General features: G+C 32.2%; 2 protein-coding genes and 1 long non-coding RNA gene across 5 annotated transcripts in view; 1 reads left to right on the top strand and 2 right to left on the bottom strand.

Annotated features, from left to right (window-relative positions):
• Positions 1-12,730: 12,730 nt before the first annotated feature.
• Positions 12,731-24,720, bottom strand: LOC116349869 (probable multidrug resistance-associated protein lethal(2)03659). 3 transcript variants are annotated; one of them, XM_031781496.1, is made up of 21 exons: positions 24,151-24,436; positions 20,177-20,479; positions 19,585-19,818; positions 19,252-19,453; positions 18,841-19,063; positions 18,618-18,774; positions 18,418-18,535; positions 16,008-16,665; positions 15,890-15,935; positions 15,766-15,824; positions 15,544-15,678; positions 15,353-15,468; positions 15,078-15,283; positions 14,688-14,997; positions 14,430-14,580; positions 14,132-14,362; positions 13,851-14,060; positions 13,708-13,769; positions 13,441-13,638; positions 13,100-13,354; positions 12,731-13,037 (listed from the first exon to the last, which is right to left on the bottom strand). In XM_031781496.1, exons 2-21 carry the CDS (start codon positions 20,254-20,256, stop codon positions 12,855-12,857), a joined length of 3,834 nt encoding a protein of 1,277 aa, XP_031637356.1. In that variant the 5' UTR covers positions 20,257-20,479; positions 24,151-24,436; the 3' UTR covers positions 12,731-12,854. The 3 variants fall into 3 exon arrangements, with proteins under 3 accessions (XP_031637356.1, XP_031637355.1, XP_031637354.1); XM_031781495.1 differs by lacking the exon at positions 24,151-24,436 and adding an exon at positions 24,643-24,720 and having other exon boundaries at positions 13,708-14,060; XM_031781494.1 differs by having other exon boundaries at positions 13,708-14,060; positions 24,151-24,432.
• On the bottom strand, positions 16,815-18,056 carry LOC116349870. The gene is made up of 4 exons (XR_004201960.1): positions 17,946-18,056; positions 17,523-17,649; positions 17,320-17,444; positions 16,815-17,033 (listed from the first exon to the last, which is right to left on the bottom strand). It is a non-coding gene; the product is annotated as an uncharacterized LOC116349870 (long non-coding RNA).
• A 764-nt stretch (positions 24,721-25,484) lies between the features above and the next one.
• The window catches only part of LOC116349839 (probable WRKY transcription factor protein 1), a 23,543-nt gene continuing 23,344 nt past the window's right edge, over positions 25,485-25,683 (top strand). The window contains exon 1 of the mRNA XM_031781441.1: positions 25,485-25,493. Within this exon, the coding sequence (XP_031637301.1) occupies positions 25,485-25,493 (9 nt within the window). The remainder of the gene's footprint in view (positions 25,494-25,683) is intronic.

The raw sequence follows: 25,683 nt of genomic DNA, 5'->3' as shown, positions 1-25,683 counted from the left end.
AATACAATTCGGTTTACTAATTGATTTTACTATATTGGAGCTATATATATTTGTGTTCCGCAACATATCTCGAAAATATTCAGATGCTCAATTATGCTTTATTTGCTTTCCATTAACCAAAATTTCAACAATTTCTGTGAATTATTTACATTTAACGCACAGACTGGATAAAATAATTTCAGTCCGTCAGAAGTTTGAAATTTCATCAGAAATCAGCCCTTGTCGAGTGTATTTGACCATTTTTCAGGCAGCTACATTCGCCTGAACTTCCTACACATATTAACAGTTTTGAAGTCGATTTCAAAAGCAATTCTACTGATTATTCCTCCAAAAATCTATGTCTCATACTTAAAGAATATATTTTTAGATGTGTGTTCATTGAACCTGATTCAAACTAAGCAGATCCTAAGCGTAACGAAAAATAAATACCACTTGAACGGCGACAAAACCGCTATGGCGCGAGTGTTTTTCAGTTGTTGATATTTTTATAATTTTTTTCAGGATGAAACAATTTGTTCAAAAAATAAACAAAATTTCTCTTTCCAGTAACTTTTGTTATTTTAATTGAATAAATCGGATTAATTATTTAAATTTAATATGCCATATTCACTCAGATACTTATCCCCGAAGGAATGCAGAGAAAAAAAACACTTTTTTGTATTGATAAATGAAATAATTAAAACACATGTTTAAAGTTTAAATAAAAAGATGGAAAGTACTTCAATAAAGTTAAAAATGAATAGAATTCAAAACTACAATGTAAATTTTAATTGAATATTTATTACGAAAAATGATGCCAATGTAAACTAATAATGTTGCGGGAATTTCTGAATATGTGATATGTCAATTTTATATTTTATGTTGAAATCACCTGAATACAATTTCGCATAGAAATAATGAACAACATGCATACAAACATATAAAATAAAATTCACAATCTCTGTGTAATAAAAGGAAAAAAGTTTTTGGTCGAAAATCCATTTGACTCAAAGTTTTAGTGCTAACACAGAGTCTACCGTATCCAACCAAATATTATTTCTACAATTTTATGGGTAACGTTATATTTCGAGACATGACAAGAGCAAACAATGTATTCAACTCACATATAGACTACTCAACAAAATGTTAGAAGATGATGAGGACAAAAAATATAAGAAAATAATATGCCGAACAGCGAACACTTCTGTCGTTCATTTTCATATCCAAAAGCTGCACAGGTATTATGCTCTTCGATTTAATATTTGCTGCACATAAATATACAGTAAAGACGATCATATAAATGTATAACTATTATTATTATTATTAGGAGCAGTATCATGGTTCTTCGTTCAATTCACATCGTGCTATTCATTTTTGTACTTTTGTCATACAAGACAAGGCCTTGCATCTCAATGAAATTTTGCACACGTATCTATTATTCGCATTCAGATGACATACGACATGTTTCTGTTACTATATACGAGCATAGCATTTTGTCTCTTCTTCGCATCGTAGAAATGAACAGCAATCGGTTAGAGCATACACTCTAGTATCTATAGACTTCCAAGATCTTGAGAAAATGAGAGAAAACAGGACCATTGTGAATAACAGTATATTTTTTTACTTATTTTGTGGCGAATAAAAACAATTTTTTTCTATATATACATACATTTTTTCGTACAAAGTGAGCGCCGTACCAACCAAGCAAATCATGTTTTTATATGATTTTTGAGAACTTATTATGTTGTAGTTGTCATTTTTGAATAGACACTTACAGATTTATATTTAGAACCTTGTTTGTTCTCATATATATGAGATTTACGAAACCTTTTTTTATAATTTAATGTTATATTTTTAATTAAAAAATGTAAGAATGTAAGATATATTTTTTTAAGAATTAACTACAGATAAGTATAATTTTCATAACGACATGGGTTATTTGCGAATTTCATAACGAATTTGCATTAGCCACTGATGAATTACTGGTTGGATATTTGTAATATTATTTCTTAAGTTCTTTTCGGCATAAGAACGATTCGTCTTAAGTCCATTTTTGTGGTCGCTTTGTCCTTTGTGCTAAAGAGCCTTCTGGCTATTCAAATTCTCTCATTTTTTGAAAGCACACACACATTTCTTATCTATTATTCAAAATAATGAGAAGAATTAAATTAGTCAAATTTCGAAAAAGAAAAATTGACTATAATTGTAGAACAATCCGAATGTGTTGCGAAGGCGGAGGATATTCATAGCGTCGCGAACAAAAAAATCCGCATCACACAAATAACCGTCGAAAAGCTAATGGATAACATTTCATAGAAATTTAGAAGGTTTTCTCTTAAACTGGCAAAAAGGAGCATCGAGAATGATAAGACAGAATCGTTATCAGATCGTCGTTGGTAAAGACACGATTTGGAAACAATAGATGATGACATAATATAAGAATTGCGCATTTATTTTTCTTCTTTTCAAAGAAAAAAGTTTTGATTTTTTTTTCTTTGAGAAAAAATGTAATTTATTCGTAGCATTTTACGAATCCCGTGAACACTAGAGGGTAGACACGTGAAATAGGATTAGACTTTTAGTGTAACAAATCGAGAAATTGAAATGGAATAGACAATTCAGTAGCTGGATTCACTAACCCCATATATGGAATAGCAAAAATTCATTAGATTCAATGTTTTTGTAGTCTATATTAATACAAAATTTCAATAAAGCTTTGAATTTGCTTTGAGATCACTTCGAAAACGAATTCTATTTATAGAGAATTATATATTATATATAAAAGTATAGTATTAAAATTCTAGTCCATTGTGTGTTATTTTAAAGATATCTAATTCATTATTTTTCGAAAATTGTTGTTATATTATCTTTTTTAAAAACAACTTTCTTTTTTGTTTTACAGAAATGACAAAAATTTGAAGTCGATGAGAACCACGAGGTACCAAATGAATGATGGAGTTAATTCTATTAAAACGGTCACAAAAAGTAGACAAGCTAAAGAAAGATCTAACTAAACTATCGCGTCTTTCAAAACTAAAACTATTGCCGGACGATCTTTACAAGACCATTACGCAAAAATCTAGATCTTATCGGTAAGTACAGAACAATAAAACATTATTTTTTGTTGTTTTTGTTATCAATTACCATCGTAATCTATTGTTATTGACCACCAAATTGGCTATTACTAAATTTAAATTTTAACACCAAATGTTCACGACTTGCGGAATTGCTTCACATTTGATTTTATCATTCGATATGGGAATTTTTATTTCTTTTTGGACATTTGTTCAAACCAAATCGTATTTTCAATTTCATTTCACGGCAAGCAAAAAAATGTACACCAAAGCAACACAAGAAATTTATTGCAGTCATTCATTCTTGCAATGAAAAACGATTTCCTTTTGTAGGGAAGAAAAAAGTTGCAACAATATCAGGCAGTTCTTCTTTGAACACTTGCGTTTTTGTAACGAGGGGAGAAGTCACGAAAGCCACAGGTGTAATATTCTCATGGCCAATTTTCGTTAAAAAATATGTGCACAATACGTCTTTAATTGAATTTATTATTCACACGAAATTTCACAATTGGGGCGGTGACATGTGTGCAGGTGTGGTGACACACAAACAAAAACGAAAATAAAGAAGGACAATTTATTGCAATTTCCTTTTCGTGCAATGAATATCTTTGCCAAAAAATATTCGAACATTGCGGTTATTATCAATTTGACCCAGTCTCGTTAAGATCGAAATAATCACATTATAAATTTTTCGTATAATTGTTCATGTAACATTACAAAATTGCTTCTGCAATATGCACATGCTGTGAGGTCAAAACAAGACTTAAGTTAAAACTCTGCTGTTATTTATCTGAGAGAATATAATGCATGATTTTCAACGCCACTTGAACAATATTCAACAACGTTTGTTGCAAGCAAAGTTTTTCATCACATGAAATGACGTTGCTCTTGATTGAAAAGAAAATCAAAAATAAAACAAAAAATATGTTGTATGTTCAAATTATCGCTTGATGTACAAATATTTGATAAAACATTTTTGGGTGTGTGACCATAGTGCAATGGTAAAAAATGCAGTTTTTGAACTATCAAAAATTTCGTTCTACCCGGCTGAGCGCCACTGTCACTCGCCTGTATATTAAAATTATATGTTCATTATTTTTTTTCTTTCGATTCCGTTCAGTAAACAAGAAGTACTGAGTATTCAATATTTAGGCATCGCAAGAAAAATGATCATCTGAACATACACATTTACGTGCCATTACATTTTTAGATAGGGATAACGCATTGCATTTTTCAGATAAACTGCATATTGCATACACCATTAAAGACGAAGTTAAGTAGTCACGATGATTCCACTTTTACTTTTATTTTGTGACATTTTTTGTGGCATTTCTTCTCTTTTTTTGCAAACCAACAAAATTGAAAAAGGTAAAAGTAGTGTTTAATTACACAAACAATCTTTGGTTGGTATTTCAACGATTTCGAATCACGTGTGATCTATCTACGAATCATAAAACTAAATAAACCAAGTGAATCATTTCAACTAGAATTTTTCATTTGATTTTCCACAATTACATTGTTTCCAATTATTTCTCTTTTTTTTAATTGTGCTTGTTTGTGTTTTTCTGCAATTTGAAGGCAATCAAAGTTTTCAAGTCAAAGAAAGAAAGATATACAATTTGATGGTAGGAAAAAAAGATCGCAACAAAATATGAATTCCAAATGAGTGTATTTGACGGTGTGTAACACGCATCTTCTTTCATATAGTAATGAGGAGTTCATTTCATATCTATCGTGTTACGTCACATGCTATAAGTATAATAAAGCACTCAGTTTAACGCTCTTTTTTCCGTAATTTACCTGCTTTTTTAGAACAATGAAATAGAACGACCGAAGTGAGCGGAAATTAATGAATAAAAATAAGCGAAACAAAATACAGAACGAACAAGAAGAGTGGAAAAAACCAAGTATGAAGATAATTACGACAGGTATTCTAGTGTACACAGCCGTTACTATTGTTCCAAATGAAGGAACATGACCAAATTTGCATATGTGTCTGCTTGCCTAGCCGACCGCATTATGATTACATTCATGCAATGTGTTTTTTTATTTACCATCTAAGAAATTCAATTACGTATTGCTTTGAATTAGTCACTCTTATTTCGAAGTAGATTTTTTTTTCTCATTGATGTTGTGTTTTGCTTTTGAAGTTTTCACTTGAAGTCAAATATAATTGAGCGTCTGAGGCAATGGTGTTCTTTATTTCAAAAGAAGTGTGGGTGTAATGTAAAAAGAGCAGAAAACCAGCGGCATGATTGAGCATAACTTTTCAATAGCCAAAGTGTATTGACTTCTGATAATTGAACAAAGTTTTGTTTTGTTTTGTTCAGCAAGGATTTTACCATAACTCATCATGCACAATGCGTCAAAGATTATCATCTAAGTTTTTTTTTAAAGCGAGTCTCCTATCAAATTCATTGTATTTATTTATATTTATCTGCGTTCAATTTTAACCTGAACGTTGTTGCAAAGAAAGCAATTTCCAAATGATTTTGGCAGTTATGCAGACCTTTTGTAGGACTTATAATAAGAACTTGGAACTTGCCATTAATTTTTCATTTTTTGTTTTCAGAAATTTTTTGTTTCACATTGTGGTTTCGTCACTCGCTCTCTACCTCGTCAGAGGTTTTTTATTTGATATCAGTAATTTTGTGAGAGTAATTTTCCAAATTAAAGATTCAAGACATATGAATTTGAATAATTTTCAAATAAAATGAAAGTATGGAATTTTTGGTTAGAAAAAACTTTGAATTTTCTAAGGGTTTTCAAGCCAGATTCACTGACACAAGTGCTGAATTCTCCGAACGGATTGATCGATTTTGACGTTTCAGATATCGTTGGAAAGGTATTTAACGCTAGAATAAGAATATTAATGTTCAGGGGATCAACGACTACGGTCGTAGAAATGGTTTTTGATCCTTGTTTCAAAGGACAATATTTTGTGGACAACTGGACCTATTTTCAATCTTCAATGTTTTTTCTTAATCTATGGTCCAAGGGCTTTCCAACCATACATCACCAAAGGCCTTCAAGGTCTGGACCTCGTATATTTCGTTTATATATAGCAATTTGACTTTTCAACACACTGGTTTCGTCACTCGCGCGAACTACCGTCCGCTGTGATAGTCAGGTATATTTTATTAACAAAGAAATGAGTTCATTCTCTAAATAGGTAGACTTGGATTTATTTCTATTAATGAATTTCATATACCCGGAAATCTATCTAAAAGATCATCTTTTTACACTTTCTTAATTTATAAAAAATATGAATTCCGAGAACAATCTGAAGCCAAAATGAAGAAATCAACATTAATAAAAAAAGCAAACATAATTTCACAATGTTTCAAGCACGCAATACAAGAAGTGATTTGTACTATTTCATTAAAGGCAGTTTGGTGCCATTGTTTAAAATGGTGTAATTAAATTACGCTTGCGGCACTTTCACAATTATTCTGCCGTTGTGCATTTATTTCTGTGTGTGTTTTTCTTTCGATTTTTTTTTGTGTCTTGCGTGGGCATATTTCTTAGACATGGCAAATGAACAATTGAATTAAAAAGTCTAGCTTTCGAATAAATTGGTTGAGATTGATGCTCGCCACAAATTCAATTTCAGCTAAATGAAAGTTTAAATTGAACTTGTCATTTCGAAGATTTTCATTAATACCGGAAGCCAAATCGAAAGTATCACAAATGATTTCTCCAAAAGAGAACGGGTAAAATGTCTTTAATACGCTCCAACGCCTATTGTTCCTTTTTTCGTTATTGTAAAAATGGATATCAAGTCAATGAATGTTAAAATAAACCCCATTGAACACATTGACCAATGTGCAGCTAAAAATATTCAAGCCTTAGACTGAAAAAAATTCCAAATCCGTCTCTCTCTCTCTCTCTCCTCTATCTCATATCTGTTGTATGCGTAATTTCATTTTTGCAACACACAAACAATATACCCATTATTTCCATAATGGGTTTTTTTTCCAATGGATTGTTGTTTCACTGAATAAGAAGATCCAAGAATTGTACCAATATGGTTGCAAACCAACAGCAACAACAATAATAATAAATGCATAAATTAACCATTTCACATATTTGATTATTAGAGTGCAATATGCGGTAAGCATAAACACAATGTTTCAAATGTTAGATTAGGAGAAAGAGAGATTGCATTTATAAGATGTTTTGCTTGGTTAAGCACACAATGCTTAAAAAAACAACACAATATGAAAGATATGCATTCATTAAACACAAATGTTTGATGGCATTCATCGTAAGAAAGAAAAAAAAAGAAATAAACTTTTAAATATTCACAGTTCGGTTGCTTTATTGAGCATAATGTACGGAAACCATTATGAAGTAAAAAAAAACGAAAATCTGTCATGCATGTAGCGCATATTTTCTTCACAACTTTTGGCTTTGGCAGCTCAAAGAAACGACGATTAATAATGATCTATTTGAAAAGGGTTCTTGATGCATACTATTTGAGCTCCGGATATTTTTGATGTCATTCTTGTAAACTATAAACCCTTCAAGAAGTTCAAACATGTCCCGAATAAGTTAAACCATGTAAAATGAAACTAGCATTTTATCACGATGATTGATTGCTTCAAATTGACACGAAAACATATATTAGAAACAAAAAAAAATCTAATTTGATTACGTGGATTTTACAATGATATTATAGAATATTTTAAAAGATGTTCATAAATCATAAAACCATTTTTGGTAATGGTGAAAGTTTCAACTTCACTTCATTATTTATTTAATAGAAATAAAAAAAAAAGAGAAAGAGTCTTTATAAATTGAAAGAGTCTTTGTAATAAGGGACTTGGGAGTGTTGATTGATGTGCAAATAAATTTCAAATCACACATTGAGCATGTCACAGCAAAAGCCAAATCAAGAATGGCTTGGTTAAAGTTCTACAATTGCCAAAGACAAAAATGCAAAATTTCATGCAGAGTAAAATAAAATAAGAATGCGATCGGTACTGTAAACAAAATATATTCTTTGCGAGTGTGAATTGCATTAATAAACTCTCTAACGAAATTAAATGAATAAAACATTTCCGAAATCAGTTGCAAGAAAATAGGCGTAAACAATAGGAAAGCGAACATGACAGAAAAGAAATGGCATTTTCTTTCATTTCATATTAAAACTCAAGAATCAGCAATCAATTCAATTACACACACCCATGCACATAAAAGCGCACTTGACACTGATTTCACTGTTAATTAATTTAGCATATTGTTGAGCTGCTTCTTCCATAATATTTGAAATCCATTTCCATGAATTAAAGTCTCGTCTACATCTTTGCTGCAATCGTTTTTACTTCGTCATTTGCTCTTAATTCAATACGATGAAATAAAAAAAACCAATTGAATGTAACATATGTCCATAAAGTTTTGGAAGTAAATTCAGATGTTCGCCATTTGAACAACAAACATACAATATTAAATTCTTTTTTATTGGTATAAACCTTCATTAATGCGCTACGAATAGCACATTCACCTTACACTGAACGGGCCATTGTCTTCGATTTTTCTCAGTATGCGTCGAACCTTCAAAATCATGCTTTGGCGGACCAATATGTCGATTTCTTTCAACTTTCTCTCGAACCTTCCCGCTAATTTTTGCTTGTTTCAAGTATTTTGGACCTTCGCCTATAACTTACATCCAAAAACAGACGAGAAATAATTAATTTGGTGTCTTTTTGTGAAGTTAAACAGATGGTCCTTTTTTCACGGAAATGTCATATTTTAAGAAGTGAGCCATTATTGTGGTTTTTTCTGCTTGCAAACCAAAATTTTGTGTTAAATCAGATAGTTCTCAATGAATTCTATCGATTTCAACAACAATTGGTTGATAATGGAGCAAGTAATGGAGGTTTTACCTTACGTTTCAGTACCAAATTCTCGAATATTGGCTCTAAAACACCTTCCAAAGAAGATCCTACCATACAAACACCCGTTTATCAAAGTTCGGTTTGTCGACGTCTCTAGCCTTATATAGTAGTGCCCTAACATAATCAATGCAAAAGAAACCACTTGCACTTGATTCGTGGTTCGACATAGCGATGAATGTTTCACTGTCCAAAATGATGAATTTTTCAGTGCAAAATGCTATGAGATGAAGTAAATACCCAATTTTTGACACTCTATTGAATTTTTTCATTACCTATTTTGCTGATTCCTAATGACCGGGTCTAAATCTATTGTTTTGATTCAAATTTTGATGTGCTGTAACCATAAAAATCACCAAAAACGAATTTTTGCTTGACCAACCCGGTTTTCAGTACTTGATGACAATTTTGGAGGGTTGGGGCATTTAAATAGGGAATACGACCGTACTTTTTGCTTTCTCTAGAATCTTTGTCTTCATACTAAGTCCATGAAACACAATATATGGTTCGTAGGCAGATGGGTTCATCTTTAGACACATGCGAAATTTGTTTTGAACTTAGCCGCCACAACCATTTGAGACACTTTTTCGTAAATCCAATTTGTACGTCTCCGCGAATGGATGTATTTTATCGAATTGAGTTTGATAGTAGTCCCGAGGTACTGATAAACGTGCCGTGTGCATTGGTTGATATTTTTTATTTTGTTTATGTGGCGCAATAAACGCCTGAATTTACTGCCAAAACTTTATGGACATATGTTAAAAGTAAACGTGCAAGTTCAATGAAAACGATTGAGATTGGACTTAGAACAGCAAAAGATATTTACTTTCAGAATACTAAATGGTAAACACGCTAAAATGCGTTGGGCGTTATCTTGTGCATTCAAATAAACATAAAGTGTGCGCATAGATTTAAATCCACATTCTCTGCTGAAAATCATTGTGGAATGATTTATGATCTTAATATTTGCTAGAATGATTTCTCGTAAGCAGTTTATTGTGTAGCATATATGCATAAGTAAATTGAAGGGCAGTTAGATTGAAGTGCAAATATTAAACACGCGAAGCTAAATCTTAACTTGAATGTCATAAAAAGAGGTGGAATTCATCAAGTTGAAAATGCCGCCAAATATAAATCATCACATCATCATCATTATCATTATAAACACGTGCTCAGTAGTCAGTAGGACCTTTTCTTTTTATGATGTTTATGAACATTATATTGGTTCTGGCGTAATGTGTTTCTACCTCTATTATTTCAGTTTCTACTTCTAAGGAATTGATGACATTATTTACTTTGTATAAGTATGCATAAGAACAATACATGCTCAATTTTATTTACTAAAATCATTATTCTGTGAGTCACTCTACTACTACTTCGATTGATTTGATGTCTCGGCTTAGGTTCATTTTACTTTCCAAAAGGAGAAAGAAAAAGAAAAGGAGAGTCAATTTAAAATTAAAAAATGCGGCTGCTAATGCACGTTGTAGATATTATGCAATATGAATATTTAAATATAAACATTACATAACACGGGATTTACATCGTAACATACTATGATTCATCAGAGAGAGTTGATTATCTGTAGCAATACAATGGCAATGTTATAAAAACGTTTTCGTAAATTAATTCCCAAAGGATAATATACATTCGTTCTGCGTAATATTTTCAGTATTCTTTCGTGATGTGTGTAAATGCAATGATGGATCACTAGTTCCAGCGTTACGTTGTTTATTGAAGGGTTTAAACATGTGTTCCAGCTATACGATGCGTTGAAATGGGTGTATACCAAAGTGGAATCACATTAGTTTTGCTCTGAAAGTATTCTAAATTCAAATGAGATTAATTTGTGGAGGTCTGTTGTACTTTTGGTACAAAACCTTCATTGTTGGTGATGAAATTGGAATTTTTGGTCAAAAAATTAAATTTTTTGAATGGAAATGTGTTTTATTTTCATTCAAATCATTTGAAACTTCACCAGTGGCAAGTATTTGCTGAAAATTACGATTACCATCAATTTTTAGTCGATGTGGTTGTGCGAAGATATTTTTATTTTAACTGAAAACGTCATTTTTCAATGAATTCACATAATGACCTACCGAGTTCTTGCGGCACCATCTAGCGTTGAGCTATCGGCATGAAACTTTACACACGTTATTTGCACACCATATGGAAAAGTATTCCGAGGTAAGAGCAAAAAAATTTCAACTTTTGTGTTTTGGGGGGCCAGTCTAATTGTACGCACATTTCCTTTGATTTACTGGCTCGCTTCCACCTTCTACATTTGAATAAATGACTTCTTCGTTCAGTAAAACATTCGCGTTCATTATATTCAACTGTGCTAGCATACAGTATTTTTTTCTCGCGAGTGCGAGAAATACTTTTTATCACTTCATGTTCTTGCATTACCATGCCTTTACCAATTTTCTTTGCTTTTTTTCTCTCTTTTTCTTCGCATCTTGTTATTCAAATATTATAACGACGATGAGAAAATTTACATCAATTTTTCATTGCTTTCAAAGCCTTTCACTGTATACTTACAGGCAATAGAAAAAAGTGTGCAAATAAATTTGATTGATGTAATGATTAAAATAACGAGCGTTTTTGTCATTTTCATTAGGTTGTTGAAAATTGCATGTAAAACCATTGGTTTGTATTCTCTTTTCGTATATTAATGTCAATATGTGGATGCCCAGATGCACACAATACCGTATGCTGGGAAAAGTGGTTGATTCACAGAAAACAAATAAAAATAACAATTTGTTCACGAAGAATGATAAGATAAAAAAAGATGCTTTTTTAGGCCCCTAAGTGCTTTCACATGTGAAATTTTTGCATCATTTCACATCAAGCTATATAATTTTTCGATCTGATTTTCCACATTTTCCACATTTTGCATTCATCAAGTCGTGTTTATGTTTGTGAATTTCCCAATAGCATTTTTTGCCATTTTTTCGTTAATAAATTTAAAAAAAGACCAATCACTCGCACTTTGACATGATTGATTGAGGGTTTGTATCAACGGCGAATCCATCAAGTGGATTTGAAAATAAATCAATCCAATCCATAGACACAAATCCGTTCTTATAAATTGATGATTCTTATCGAAAAAATCAAAGTTTGTGTGTGTGAAATGTATGCTTGTCTCTTTGGGATTAACTTGCATAATTCATTTCATAAATTGTATGTGATATTCAACTTTGTTTTTTCTCAAATAATGTTCTGGCAAAAATCTATTTTTATCTTAGTCCAAAATTCAAATGAGCAAACAATTTTCATTAGAGAGCTAAATGTGTTCATATTTGCAGTGTTCATATTTTATGTGTCATTTTTAATTGCCTAAATATAGTTTGAAGTAATTGTTGGCAAAGCTCAATTCGATGTGAATGACTTTATTCTCATCCATAAATTTTACTTAAAATGTAGAGTGCTCTTAATTTTGATAATAAAATTTTTGGAATGTATTTTACCATTCTTTATGTTTAGTGACGATGAGTCTATGTATTTGAAATTTGAAATATTCACATAAATACTATACTTACACATACACATACTGCAAAAATTTACATAAAACTCAGGGATTTGACTTACTTTGTCAGGTCATTGCATTAATTCTATTATGTAGGTTTTTTGTGTAAATATTGATGATGTTTCAACGATGAACGCTATTTTCTCATTTTGTGTGCAAATAAAAATACAAAGTGATTGTATTGTTGTGGAATTTTTGGAATGCCAAATGAATCTTAAACTTTTTCATTACAAATAAAACATCAATATCTCTTACACGTATACAGTATTCAGTTGAAGTATGTTTTTTATTGCATTTTCCTACTTATCTAAGAATAACATTTACATTTATATTAAAGTAAACTTTGTATGCATTTGAATACCTATATATGAAGACTTAACGCGATTTTCGTTCGTAATTTTGTTTAGCCATTTGTTTTAAGTGACGTGATGTTGTGAATCCAGTTTCATCAACTAATTTCGTTAAAAATCCATTTGAATTTTCTAGCAGGCGATGTGCATGATCGAATTCAACGGCTTGGCCAGCATCCATAACAAGCACACGGTCGCTGTCCATTACCTAAAAGTAAAATCCATCAATAAATTCTACCAGTTTTAGTTAAAATAGTCGCTGTCCATTACCGTATGCAGACGATGTGCAATTGTTAAAACGGTACAATCAGTGAATTTTTCGCGAATAGTTTTTTGAAGAAATTTATCTGTGTTTCCATCCACATTTGCTGTAGCCTCGTCTAAAATCAATATTCTATTCTTGCGTAGAATAGCCCGTGCCAAACAAACTAACGACCGTTGTCCGACACTGAAATTCGATGCATTATCATGCACCTTACAATCTAAGCCATTCGGAAGTGCACTAACAGCTCCTCTTAAATCGACCTGTTTGCAATAACCAATAAACCATAGCAAGAACCAAAAAAGAATTAAAAAAAGAGAAGAATAAAATCAATCAATTTGAAACTGACCTCCTCAAGTGCGGACCAAAGTTCATCATCACTTTTTTCATTAAATGGGTCAAGATTATCGCGCATAGTGCCACTAAATAGGACAGATTCTTGTGGTATAATCGAAATATTTTTTCTTAATTCGTGCAATGGTATACTCGATATGTCGACATTATCAATCTTGATGACACCCTCGTTGTGAGCCAAACGGAATATTGCCTGAATGATGTTGAAAAAATGATTCTATTTATTTAGAGAATGTAATTTGATTGATGTAATCACGGTTACCTGAATTATTGAACTCTTTCCTGCTCCCGTTCTTCCACAAATGCCAATTTTCTCACCTGAATCTATCTTCAAATTCAAAGACTTGAGTATTCGATGGCTTTCTTCAGAGTATTTCATTGATAAATCTTTAAATTCAATTTCACCATTTTTCGCCCAGTTTTTCAGGTCTGGTATCGGTTTTGGTTCATCCCCTTTTGGTTCAGTTTCTGTTTTTAAATTTATATATTCCATCACACGTTCAACCGACGTCATATTATTTTCAAGTTCAGCTGTCTGACGCATGCCCCATTGTATGTTTGTAATCAAACCCAAAATCTGAGTTATGGCCAAACCAACATGGGCACCAATTATATCTGAAACGATTGAAGTAAAGATTATTCATTTCATCACGGGTTTTTTCTGCTATAACGAATCGGAATCGTACCATTTTGGAATACAAAAAATATTGTAATCACAATTGTCATATACAAAACACAAACCAGCTCTAACCACAGCGACAAGGCTCGCGAAGATGAATTAAATAAATAACACACTGAAGTATTGCTATCTTGAAGCGAATTGAATTCTTTAATGATGATATCACATGATTTGTACGATCGTATTGTTGTCAGACCACTTATCGTTGCATTCGTATGGGAAAATATTGGGCTTCGACCTTTCACATCAAATAAAAGTTAAAGCGATTTTTAAAATTGAAAATAATAATATAGGTCACTTTTTACCCATTGATTCCATTCGCTTCAGACATCTAGCCGTTTTAACATAAATGTGCCGCAAATATAAGAATATACAACTCACGATGAACGTTGGAATTATCAACCAATAATTTGCTAACAACACCAAAATCAATGATGTAATCAATTGAAGAATAAACTGCAAAACATATATATATATATATATATATTTATGAATCTTTTGAAGTAATTTCTTTAAAAATATTATAAGGGATAAAAAGATAAAAGAACATTGTTTTGACGTACCAATATTGAATCATACAGAACGGTTGGTAAATAATAATCAATATCGTTAATGTCTTTAGAAAATCGATTGATCACACGACCTGAAGAATTATTATTGAAAAAATACATTCTAGCGCGAGTTACACCATTGAATAGCTTTTGATGGATGAGTCGCGATGCTTTCAAACAAAAGTAGAATAATGTTAGTGCGCGTTGAAAGACCAAATACAAAACGATCACTATTAAGATTGTATAAATATATACATATTGCAATCTATTGGCAGAAACTTCTGATTTTGGTACATATTTCAATTTTAAATCCCATTCAACCCTAATATTAAAGAAAACAAGAAATCAACATTAATTACAGAATATCAAAATGTGGTTTGCCACATAAATTAGCATGCTTACCATTTTGATACAAAAAGATCTACACCACTAACAGCAATTTGACCAATTATAACTAAAGCTAATACGCTAAACACCAAACATGCATTATCAACAGAACTAAAGTAAGCTTTGTACACATTAAAGCCCACAGAGCCAATATGACGCATTTCTTTGCGACTTTCCAATTGTCTAGAAAAAGCCTCGTTTGATTTCATTGCTTCATCCTCCTGAAAAAATATCAATTGTTTCTCGTATTAAATTAAGAAAAACATATATATTTTGTACAATGAGTTAACCTCATCGGATAGTTTGTCATCTTCCAAATCGTCATCTCCTATACTGAGTCGGCGGAATGATTGATAGTGAACATTCTCAATTCGTGAATCATGTCGGCCTTGGAATTCAACTTTACCTGGGGTAAAATCACAAATGAAACGAATAAAAAAACTAAAAGTAATTTTTAAACGATTTTCCCTGTATACTTTACCCATGTTCATAAAAACGATATGATTTGAAGCCCTTAAGTATTGTTCCTGGTGTGTAACTAAAACGCATAGTTTATCTTTCAGATAATCTTTGATACAACTATCAAAAATTTGTTTTCCAACTACCGAATCAACCGCTGACAAAATAAGAATAAAACAAAAATCAATTTTTTTTCACGTAGCTAAATGAAATCGTTGTAATTCGTTGATTTTGTATGACTAACCTGACAAGGGATCATCCAATAGATAAATATCGGCTTTCCGATAAACAGCCCGGGCCAAACTGAAACCAATTGAAAATATTCAAAGATTTTGTCTATTAACATTCAATAGAGTGGTTATTATTACCTTACACGAGCCTTCTGACCACCACTAAGACTTATCCCCCGTTCTCCTGTTCGAAAAAACCAATAAACCAAAAAAGTAAAAAAAAGACATGAAAAAAATCAATCAATCTGAAACTGACCGACAATGGTAAGATCTGCATAGGGCAATAGCTGTAAATCACGTTCGAGTGCACAAACTCGAATCACTTCCTTATATCGACTCTCATCATATTCTTCTGTAAATAAAATATTTTGGCGAACGCTTGCATCGAACAACCAAGGGTCTTGTGCTGAATAGCTAACGATTCCGTTCACAGTTAGTTCGCCTTTATCAATTTCCAACTCTTCTAATATAGTATGCAATATGGAAGATTTTCCACTGCCAACAGGCCCGATAATTGCACAGAATTGCTTTGATTTGATTTCAAAGCTAACATCTTCTATTCCTGCTTGAGAATTAGCCCACATTGCCGTAACATTTTTAAATATGACACATACGTCTTTGGAGTTTTGATCGATATTAACAATTTTATCATTTTGCTTTGTTAGACCATTTACGTTAACGATAACATCGGGCACTTGTTCATCCATTTTTGTGTATCCTTTGAATTTTTTCATTTGTGATTGTTTGCTGAATAGTTCTTTGTCTTCGGGTAATAGGAGAAAATCTTCAATTCGCCGCATAGAAACAAAACATTCGGATATTGTTCCCAAAGCCACTGTCCAAAAATACAGCATCGAATCGTATAGGAAATTGAAATACGAAGTCACCACAAATACTTGCCGCGATGTAAATACCTAGAGTTGATCAGATGGAAAAAATGGAAATTAATCAATAAGTAATGGAACAGAATGGAAAATGAAATATTAAAAGAAATTATATAGTTTAAGCGCAAAGTCAATAACAATGCATAAATTTGAGATTTGTTAGTAGTAGTAGTGGTAGTAGTGTTGAGATCGTTGATCACTGTGAAAAGAGAAAAAATGCCATTAATATGCTCACTATGGAATAGTACTGGTTTACCTATCAATCAGGAAAAAAGAAATGAAACACAAATTAAATCACTATTAGTTAATAAATCAATATCAGTCTACAATAGTGTAAAATAAGCGTGAATCAAGTATAAAATGTGAATCAAGATATCCAGTTCCGTGAATCAAGAAATCTGTGAATTAAAAAAAATGTGTGAATCAAAACAAAAAATTGATTCGATGATTCGTTAAAATAAAATATTTATTTTATCACTAAGCAACGTTGGGGTGGTGGTAATCCAACCCCTCGAACCTCTGGCCAGAAGCTACGACAATAATAATAAATTTCATAAAATGAAAGCAAGTATGCGTTTTAATTCTTGCTAAGTAAAGTTTTGTTTTTTTGCTTGTGTGAATCAAGAAATACATTTTCGTGAATCAAGAAAATTTCTTATTTTACACTATGCAAACGATACTTACTCATACAACGTAAATTACTCGTAGACGGAGCAAACTACGGAAGACGTCCGGGGAGAAAATTCATTTAATTTTTGCCGGGAAGAACACGATTGCGGACCGGTTCGTAGTTGAGTCAAACTAAGAAACTGATCGATACAAATTCGATACGATAAAATTAAAATTCATTTCACAATGAAGAAAATGCAATGCAAAAAAAAACTTACCAATCCTTTGTATTCATATTTTCCGGATTACGACGTCGTTTGGTCGGTTTGTGAACGATTCCCTGTGTAAGACCTAAAAATGTGTCCATCTTCTTCTTCGTCATTTGATGTGTCCGATTTGTTGTTCCTGGCAACGAATGAATGTTGAAAACAAAAAAATGATGAAACAAAATCTAAAAAAAATCTTTAAAAAAACATCCAATTGCATATCGTAGTCAAAGAAGGCTTTGAAAAACCATAAAAAACTGCGTCGCACTATTGACTAACGGTACCGTAATCCACTGCGCGCATTGATGAAACTCATGATTGAATATATATTTGTATTGTGTTCAATGTGTTTCTCTCTATCTCAATCTACCATGCACTCAAATAAAAAAAAATTCAAAAATTCTGTTTAATATTGTATTTTAAAATAATACTTACCAAACACTTTTTTGGAAAACCGATAAAAATCCAATTAGGTTGTTTATTCCACTTTCAACGTAAAATGAAAATTTATGCGCAGCAATTTTAGTTCTTACACTGGGAATGGTTCGAAACGACGTGACTTGTTGCCGGCTTGTTGGTTGGAAATTTCACAGTCAAATACACTCACACCAACACATTCAAATCGCTTTGTCGCTATTATGCAAAATATGAAAATTACCTTATGTTGCTGTTACTGCTGTCGTATGTCCGTACATTCGCAGTACAATGTTGTCGCTGTGATGATGCTCCGATGCTGTTGTGTGTACAGCATATCCACTACTACCAAATCTCAAATATTTGTCAGCAATCTGTTATTTGCTGTTGCGACTTTTGTTTCTTTCATATGTGTGTGTTTGTGGTCAAATTATATAGTTTCTTATAATAGAATTAACGTAAAAATAAGTATTTAAGTATCAAAATTACATACATTTCCACAATAAACGAATGTGGCCAAGCTCAAAAATATCGATATTCGTGATATAATACTAAAACTTAAAAGAACGCCACGTATCACAAATAGGCCACGCAGTGTTTTTAACTCTTTTCTGTAAATTAAAATCTCATAAATACAATTCTCTTGTGTTGAAATAAAAGAGGAGAAAAGAGAACAAATGTTTACTAAAATACCTTCTAATTTTATCGACAACTTTGGCAAAAGGTTTTTCCCATACGTGGATTTTGATAGTTTGGATGCCCTGAATAATTTCATTCATGATACGAATACGAGCGTCAGTGTGACCTACCAGATGATACCTGTAATTGGCTGTCATTTTCCCCATGATAACTGAAAGTAAAGATTTTACATTAATAGCTTCCAATCGGCTTATTTTAATTAGAATTTCTCACTTACTCTGAATTGGAACAAAGCATAGAATAAATCCAACACCTATCCATCCATAATATCCTATTTCAAGGTAGAGAAAATAGCCAAAAACTATCACTTCAATCGGTCCTTTCCATAAATAATGAAATAGTGTCATGGCATTGTCGAAACGATATGCGTCAAATGACATTAAATTAATAACCAGACCGTTGAGACCGTTCACCGACACAGATTTGGATATTTTTAGCACCTGCAAGATTCAAAAGAACAAATTGATTTTATCGAAATTAGCTGAAAATGATTTTCACTGGTTATAAATTTTTAAAAATATATACGATGTTGAATTTTAAATTTAGAAAAAAATGACTATACAAAATTTATGGCCTGTTACTAATTAAAAAAACTCGTTCATTATTCGAGACAAGAAGAACGCATTACCTTTCTGTAAATCAATGATGTACAAATAACACGAATTTGCATACCCATTTGATATGCATAAAGAATAAACGGATTTGTAAAAGCGGTTGACACAAATGCGCATGATGTCAAAGCAACTGCATACCATATAGCAAATTGTTGATTTTTGGACTGTGCTGAAAAAAACGTCAGCAAACCTCCTAAGCATTGTGCTTGAATAGCCCTACAAAATACGAAATCAACAGAAATAAATCGATTAATATTATCGTTTATATGTTATATTCAAGTAAAAAAGTAAATGCCACTTGTGCGCATGTATAATGGCAATTATTTTTTTAAACATATATGCAATACCTTGATATGATATCAACAGCCGAGTATATAAAACTGAGACCAATTATTTTATTTATATAAACCTTACGAATAACATTTAAAATTCGCGGACGTCGTTTTTGGTATTTTTCTTCTTCCCAAATTTTATTAAATTTTTCCGAAATTTTCGATGAACTGTGTTGCATAAGGTTCTTATAAATATCTTGTGAATCTAATGGTTTTTGAAGACCCAATTTGAACAAATCTTTAAGCCACCTAAAAACAAATCACAAACACACAAAAATTGAAATATATTTTTCTCTTCGTATTAATGAATGATTAGATTTAATTCAATAACAATAACAATAGCATAAACTAGACGGCTTTGGTGGCGATGGATCAGAAACATATTTTGTTTAAATTTTACATATGTATGGATTGTCTATCAAAAGGTTTACTTTGTCTAGTTCTTGCCATGCTTATCTTATATATAATAAATTTTATTGAATTTATTTGTAGTCTCTTCAAATACATTCAAGCGGCCCGTTCACATACTTAATCTCGACCGATCGTCTGTTAATCAACGAAAACAAAATGCAGAGAAACAAGAGAAAATTGGAGTCTAATAACTTACCAAAATGTCCATCGTTTATAAAACCATGCACTTTCATAGGGATTTTTGGGTCGCTCTAGCTCCTGTGTATCCACATTCATTTTTTTGTTTTATTATTTTTACTGACTTCACAACGTTTTGTTAACAATGGGCTCTCAATCAGTTGTTTGAAAAATCATATACAATCGTAGCAGCACAACGCAACATACACATTAATTTATGATTAAACAAACGTCGATTGAGTTTTTTTCTTCCTCACACAGTGCTTATATTACTGTCGACTCGCCTTTATTCCAGGAAAAATGATTTCAAATTTGCCGCGTGCTGTAAAATTGAGAATAAAAACCAAACTCTTTCTTGTAATAATTTCTTTGTGGTCGAAAACTGCTGTTGAGTATCAGAACCTTATTTAAAAAACCATATACAATCGCAATAGCAGAACTAAATCCGTTATGGTGGTCATTTCAGTGTCAAATGGAACGATTAGTTTTTAGCAAAATTGCAGTATGTATTTGTTTTTATTTCGTGGTTTATTTTTCTACAACAAGACGTAGGCACAAACACAATGCATTGGTTAATATATACAGGGTGGCGCATATAATAGGGCCACTCTTAGGGGGTGGACATTTTGAAAACCCCTTTGGGGGGTATGTTGGGGGTAAAAAATAAAAAATTTCTATCTGAGATCTTTTGAATTTTTCCCCAGAATTTTGAATTTTTCCCGAATTTTTCAAAAGTTCATCGGATCAAAAAATAATGTACTACCCCTAAAAGGGTCGGGGGGTCAAAAGCCCCAAAGATATTATTTTTTCACCTGAAACCCCGAAATTCGGAATCAGCATGAACAATTACCTTAGAATCGATATTTTTCTCATCCACCTTTTTTCAAGAATTTCGGACCAAAAAAGTGTAAAATCGACCCCTCAAATCTTACAAAGTCGATTTTACACTTTTTTTGTCCAAAATTTGTGAAAAAGCGTGCATGAGAAAAATATCGATTCCAGGGTAATTTTTCATGCTGATTCCGAATTTCGGGGTTTCAGGTAAAAAAATCATATGGGGAAAAATTCAAAATTCTGCTCAGATAGAAAGGGTTTTTAAAAATTTCCACCCCCTAAGAGTGGCCCTATTATATGCGCCACCCTATATATCAATATTGCCTTTCAATATTTCTTGCAAAAGAGACCATTTAATGAGGAAAACACACGATTCTGCACCATCGATATGATAGCTTGCCTTTCGTTCCAAACTTCCAAATGGTAAATGGTTCGGTTTTCGGTCAAGCAATCAGTTTTCTTATTTTAACTACGTTATTATGAACAGTGAATATTGTGCTTCATTCGGCTTTGCATTTTAAAATGATAAGATATTTGTCACACATTTTTGCTCTCAAGTGAATGTTTGTAAACGACGTTTTCCTATTGTTTATTGTGTAAAATTTGTCGATATAAAATATTTCATCTCAATTAGTATCAGTATGTTTTCAGAAAGAATTTTTTGTTGAAAATATCGGTCTTTAAATTTATCAAAAAAGAAGATGACTGAATCAGCACAAAATTGTGTATAAATAGAGGTGAATTTCAGAGCAAAGTTCAGAGAGATTTCATCAATACGATCAGATCTGCGATTTACTGCGTATCGTTTGTTGTTATCGTTTGAAATAGATTCACGATGCGAGTGCGCAAAAGAAAGCGTAATGCTGATCCTGATCTGCATTGTAATGAAAATGAAAACAACGACAAAGTGCCATTGTTCGGTATAAAAATATCGCTTAATACAATTATTCGTGAAGAATGTAAAGAATCAGTTATACCATGGCTGCAATCAAGATCGATAATGGCAACGAAAATCTGCTTACTCGGATCACTTTTGAGGGCAACGGTGCTTTTTTATTTCAAAAAAGGGGAAGATGTCGTAAGAGAGTGTTTTTAAACATTTTTGGAAGAAAATGAGTCAATGCCGAATGATTTTCGCCGATTCGTTGAAGAATTACCCGGTGACGATCGATTTTCATTTCAATGACAATTTTGGGAATATTATGAAATATTTGATAGCGACATATGTAACCAATATTGAAACGAAATTGAATACGCATGCACTCGAGCGCGTTCGAGAATTTCTCAAAATGAAAATATGGCGATTCCACCGAGAGAATCCAAATGCCACCAAATTCGATGAACATGATATCAAAAACCTTATCAATTGGACATTTAAATTTTAAACAGTATGATTCATGCAAAAACAATGCTGAAAGACTTCAAAAATTTTGGGTCAAAAGGAAAATGGCTTGATACCATGCCAATGTGGATATTCATGCAAACTTCAATCGATCAATTCCACATTTGGGCTCAACAGAATCAAGTCAATGTTCCAAAGATGAAAAACAAGGCCGTAATACCGTCTTGTATATACCAACGAAAACACATTGTAGTAGATTCAGATGTCCTATTGCGTTTAATGTCGAATTTGCGAATCTTGCCAAAATCGAATATGTTTTACCCTGGTGGTAATGTTCAACAGAAGGAATTTTTCGAGCGCAAAGATGAAATTTGGAATATCGTCTTCGATATCCAGAAAATACGGAGTATTTTGAAGGAAAAACGAACATTTCACCATGTATCATCATCGATGGTGAATCGGTCACCATCCTATTCAAATTGCCAGTTTGACCCATTGATTGGTTTTACAAATTTATTTCTTAGTTCAACTTGAAAACGAGCAGCAAAAAGTACCATTGGCTTGCAAAGCAAAAATCACGTGATGCGAAAGCAAAACGTTGGACAAAACAATTCGTCACTGAAGAGCAAAACGATCGTAACAATCGTGCTTTGTATGCGTTGATGCCTTCTCCAATGGGCTACAATTGGAAAGATTATGTTCGCCATCGTTTGAAGATGGCGAAAAAAGGAATGGCCACATACACAACTGCTCGATATGCTCGCTTACGTTTTGACAAATACATCGAATCGAATCGAACGTGTGACAAATTATTTGGGAAATGCAGATGTATCATCAAACTCACCAATCCACATAAAAAAGCACATGCGGTGCCCGGGCACGCGAAAAATGATCAAGAGTTTCCGAAAGCGTCGCAACGTTGTCATTCGAAAGGTCGACGAATATAATACATCGCAAAATTGTGCTAAATGTGGGACCCGGTTTGATCCACGCACCAAAAGCCATCGGTTCAAAGTTTGTCAAGATTGTCGACCACAACCAAATTCAGTCTTTGCGATGCTATTACCATCAAAGATCGTAGCACAACGAGGCAAACGGCGCTTGAGATTCAACCAAGACTATAATTTTTTTTTGCAGGAATTTGTGGAAGAAGGAAGCATGAATGAGGATGAATTTAACATTGCATCTGAACTTTTACTGTCTAAGGTGACTGTGCACACGAAAAAATGGCAAGTAAACGTGAATGGTGCATTGGAATATGCTGATGATCAACAACCAAATGTTTTCGATGATGAAAATGTAATCGACTATGAAGTCGTTCAACACCCAGTGCCACATACTGTCGATGATGAAGACCTTACGGAAATCGATGATAATTGTACTGAAGAACAACCAGTTATCGTACATAAGACGATATGATAGAATGTATTCTCATCAAAGGTATGTAAATATGCAATACACATTTGTATATATGAGTCATTGCTTTGTTTACTTAAATGAATTTGAAATTTTTTGTAGGACATTGTGACTTGTTGGGAATTGATATTCCGTTGATGTTACGAAGACCACGACGACCGCAAGCAGTTCAAGACAATCAGCAGCCATAAGCATCAACAATCATCATTTTACTCGAATTAATTAAAACTTAATATTGTAATTTTATTACACCAACTAAGACTGAAAGTTGTGTCTTAGCATTTCGAAACACTCTATCTGTATCCACATTCATGACTTCAGTCAAACTACGTTTTATACAAATCATGCGAAACACAATATTCGATTTTTTTAACATGAAGAGAAAAAAATGTGCACTATACCTCACAATATACACGTCCGACGTGCAAATGTCAATCACTAACCCAATTTTTTTTCTGTGTATTTAATCCAAATTTCTTTGAACAATCACGATTTACGAAATAAATGAATGTAACTGATTCATATCGTCCTCATTTGCCGATTGAAAAAAAAAAACCAAACACATACAAACGTTGTTAAAAACAAATTCGAAAATCAAGAAATCGATGTGAAAATGTCAGTCGATCAATGCCAAATTGTTACACCGAATACAAATTTTATCACATAAACTTATCTGTATTTCTTGATGAGAACAAAACAATATTTCAATTGTTAATTGTTTATGTTTATAAATTATGTAATTTTTTGTTTGTCTTTTGGTTTATTTTTTGAATAGATTATAAGTATATACACACAGATATACAAAATTTATTTATCCTCTTAAATTGAATGCACTTGATACAAAAATTGTTTTGTTTTTGAATTTATGTCGCTGTATCGAAGCACTGAAATACCTGAATCATCGAACGAGACTGAAAAGCAAATCAAAGAAGAGATTCCTTTTTATATATATATTTTCGAACACGTGATAAAAAAAACAAGTGTGTAACAAGCGATTGGACAATAAAGAGAGATGGTGAAACTGTGATGGACAATTAACTGTCAACCGATTAACTGTCGTTTCATTTCATGACATCTTAAAAGGGCTTGTGTTTCGCCAGACACAACAATAACAACAACAACAACAACAACAAGACAGTGATACAGAGAAATGACGCCAAACCACATGCTGTGTTACACACTTGTTCTCTCTCTCTTTCGTCATGAATACGTTGTGAATTTTGGTTTTTGCTTTTGTTTTCATATTTGTTTTTAAATTTTTTTGTTTAATTTATGTGTTTATCGATAGAAAATTCTGTGCATTGGCCGTGCCAAAAACCAGTTAAACATAACAATAATTCATAAACAAAAATATTCCAAGTTCGCAGAACAAAATGAAAACGAGCAAAGTTTGCAATACCAAGCATTGAAATGAATTAAAGTTGCTCTGAAGCACGTACGAGTATTAGGTTGAAAAATTATTTTTAAAATGGTAGAACAGATAAACGCAAAAACTACAGATAATTTCATTCATGTTATGGCCTATTTTGTGCATAAAATAACTCATAATTTTCGAATAATTAGTAATTGGTTTCAATTAAATCAATGATACACAACTGATGCGATGTTTTGAAGTTATTTTTGTAAACTCTTGAAATTACTTGTTGGTTGTGATTGATGTATTTTCATATCAATAATCGAAAATCTCACATACGTGAAAATATATAATGTTAATAAGCACAGCTATTTTATCAATATGAAAAAGGTACTGTCGGTTTGCAATTGTAAAATTCCAGAGATACTGCTAGTGTCGATGATCAAATGGTGATTAAAAATACTCGATTAATTGATATTCTTCTATTCATTCTCTTATTGACATTGACATTGTTATTTAATCAATATGAATTGATATACAGGGTGTTTCATATAAGTGGCTCACTTTTATTGAGTGGTTA

This window comes from Contarinia nasturtii, unplaced genomic scaffold (genome assembly GCF_009176525.2).
Source record: "Contarinia nasturtii isolate CC-2019 unplaced genomic scaffold, AAFC_CNas_1.1 Cnas_scaffold_3175, whole genome shotgun sequence".
NCBI classification, from domain to species: domain Eukaryota; kingdom Metazoa; phylum Arthropoda; class Insecta; order Diptera; family Cecidomyiidae; genus Contarinia; species Contarinia nasturtii.
Note: the sequence above shows the minus strand (reverse complement) of the source record. Positions and strands in the feature narration are given on the sequence as shown.

Excerpts from the sequence above, each read along its gene's own strand:
- LOC116349869 (XM_031781495.1), bottom strand. The coding sequence starts at position 20,256 with ATGAATGTGGATACACAGGAGCTAGAGCGACCCAAAAATCCCTATGAA. Across the intron at positions 18,775-18,840 it reads ATGCTTTGTTCCAATTCAGA|TTATCATGGGGAAAATGACA; the intron begins GTAAGTGAGAAA and ends CTTTACTTTCAG. Across the intron at positions 13,355-13,440 it reads TTTGGTCCGCACTTGAGGAG|GTCGATTTAAGAGGAGCTGT; the intron begins GTCAGTTTCAAA and ends TATTGCAAACAG.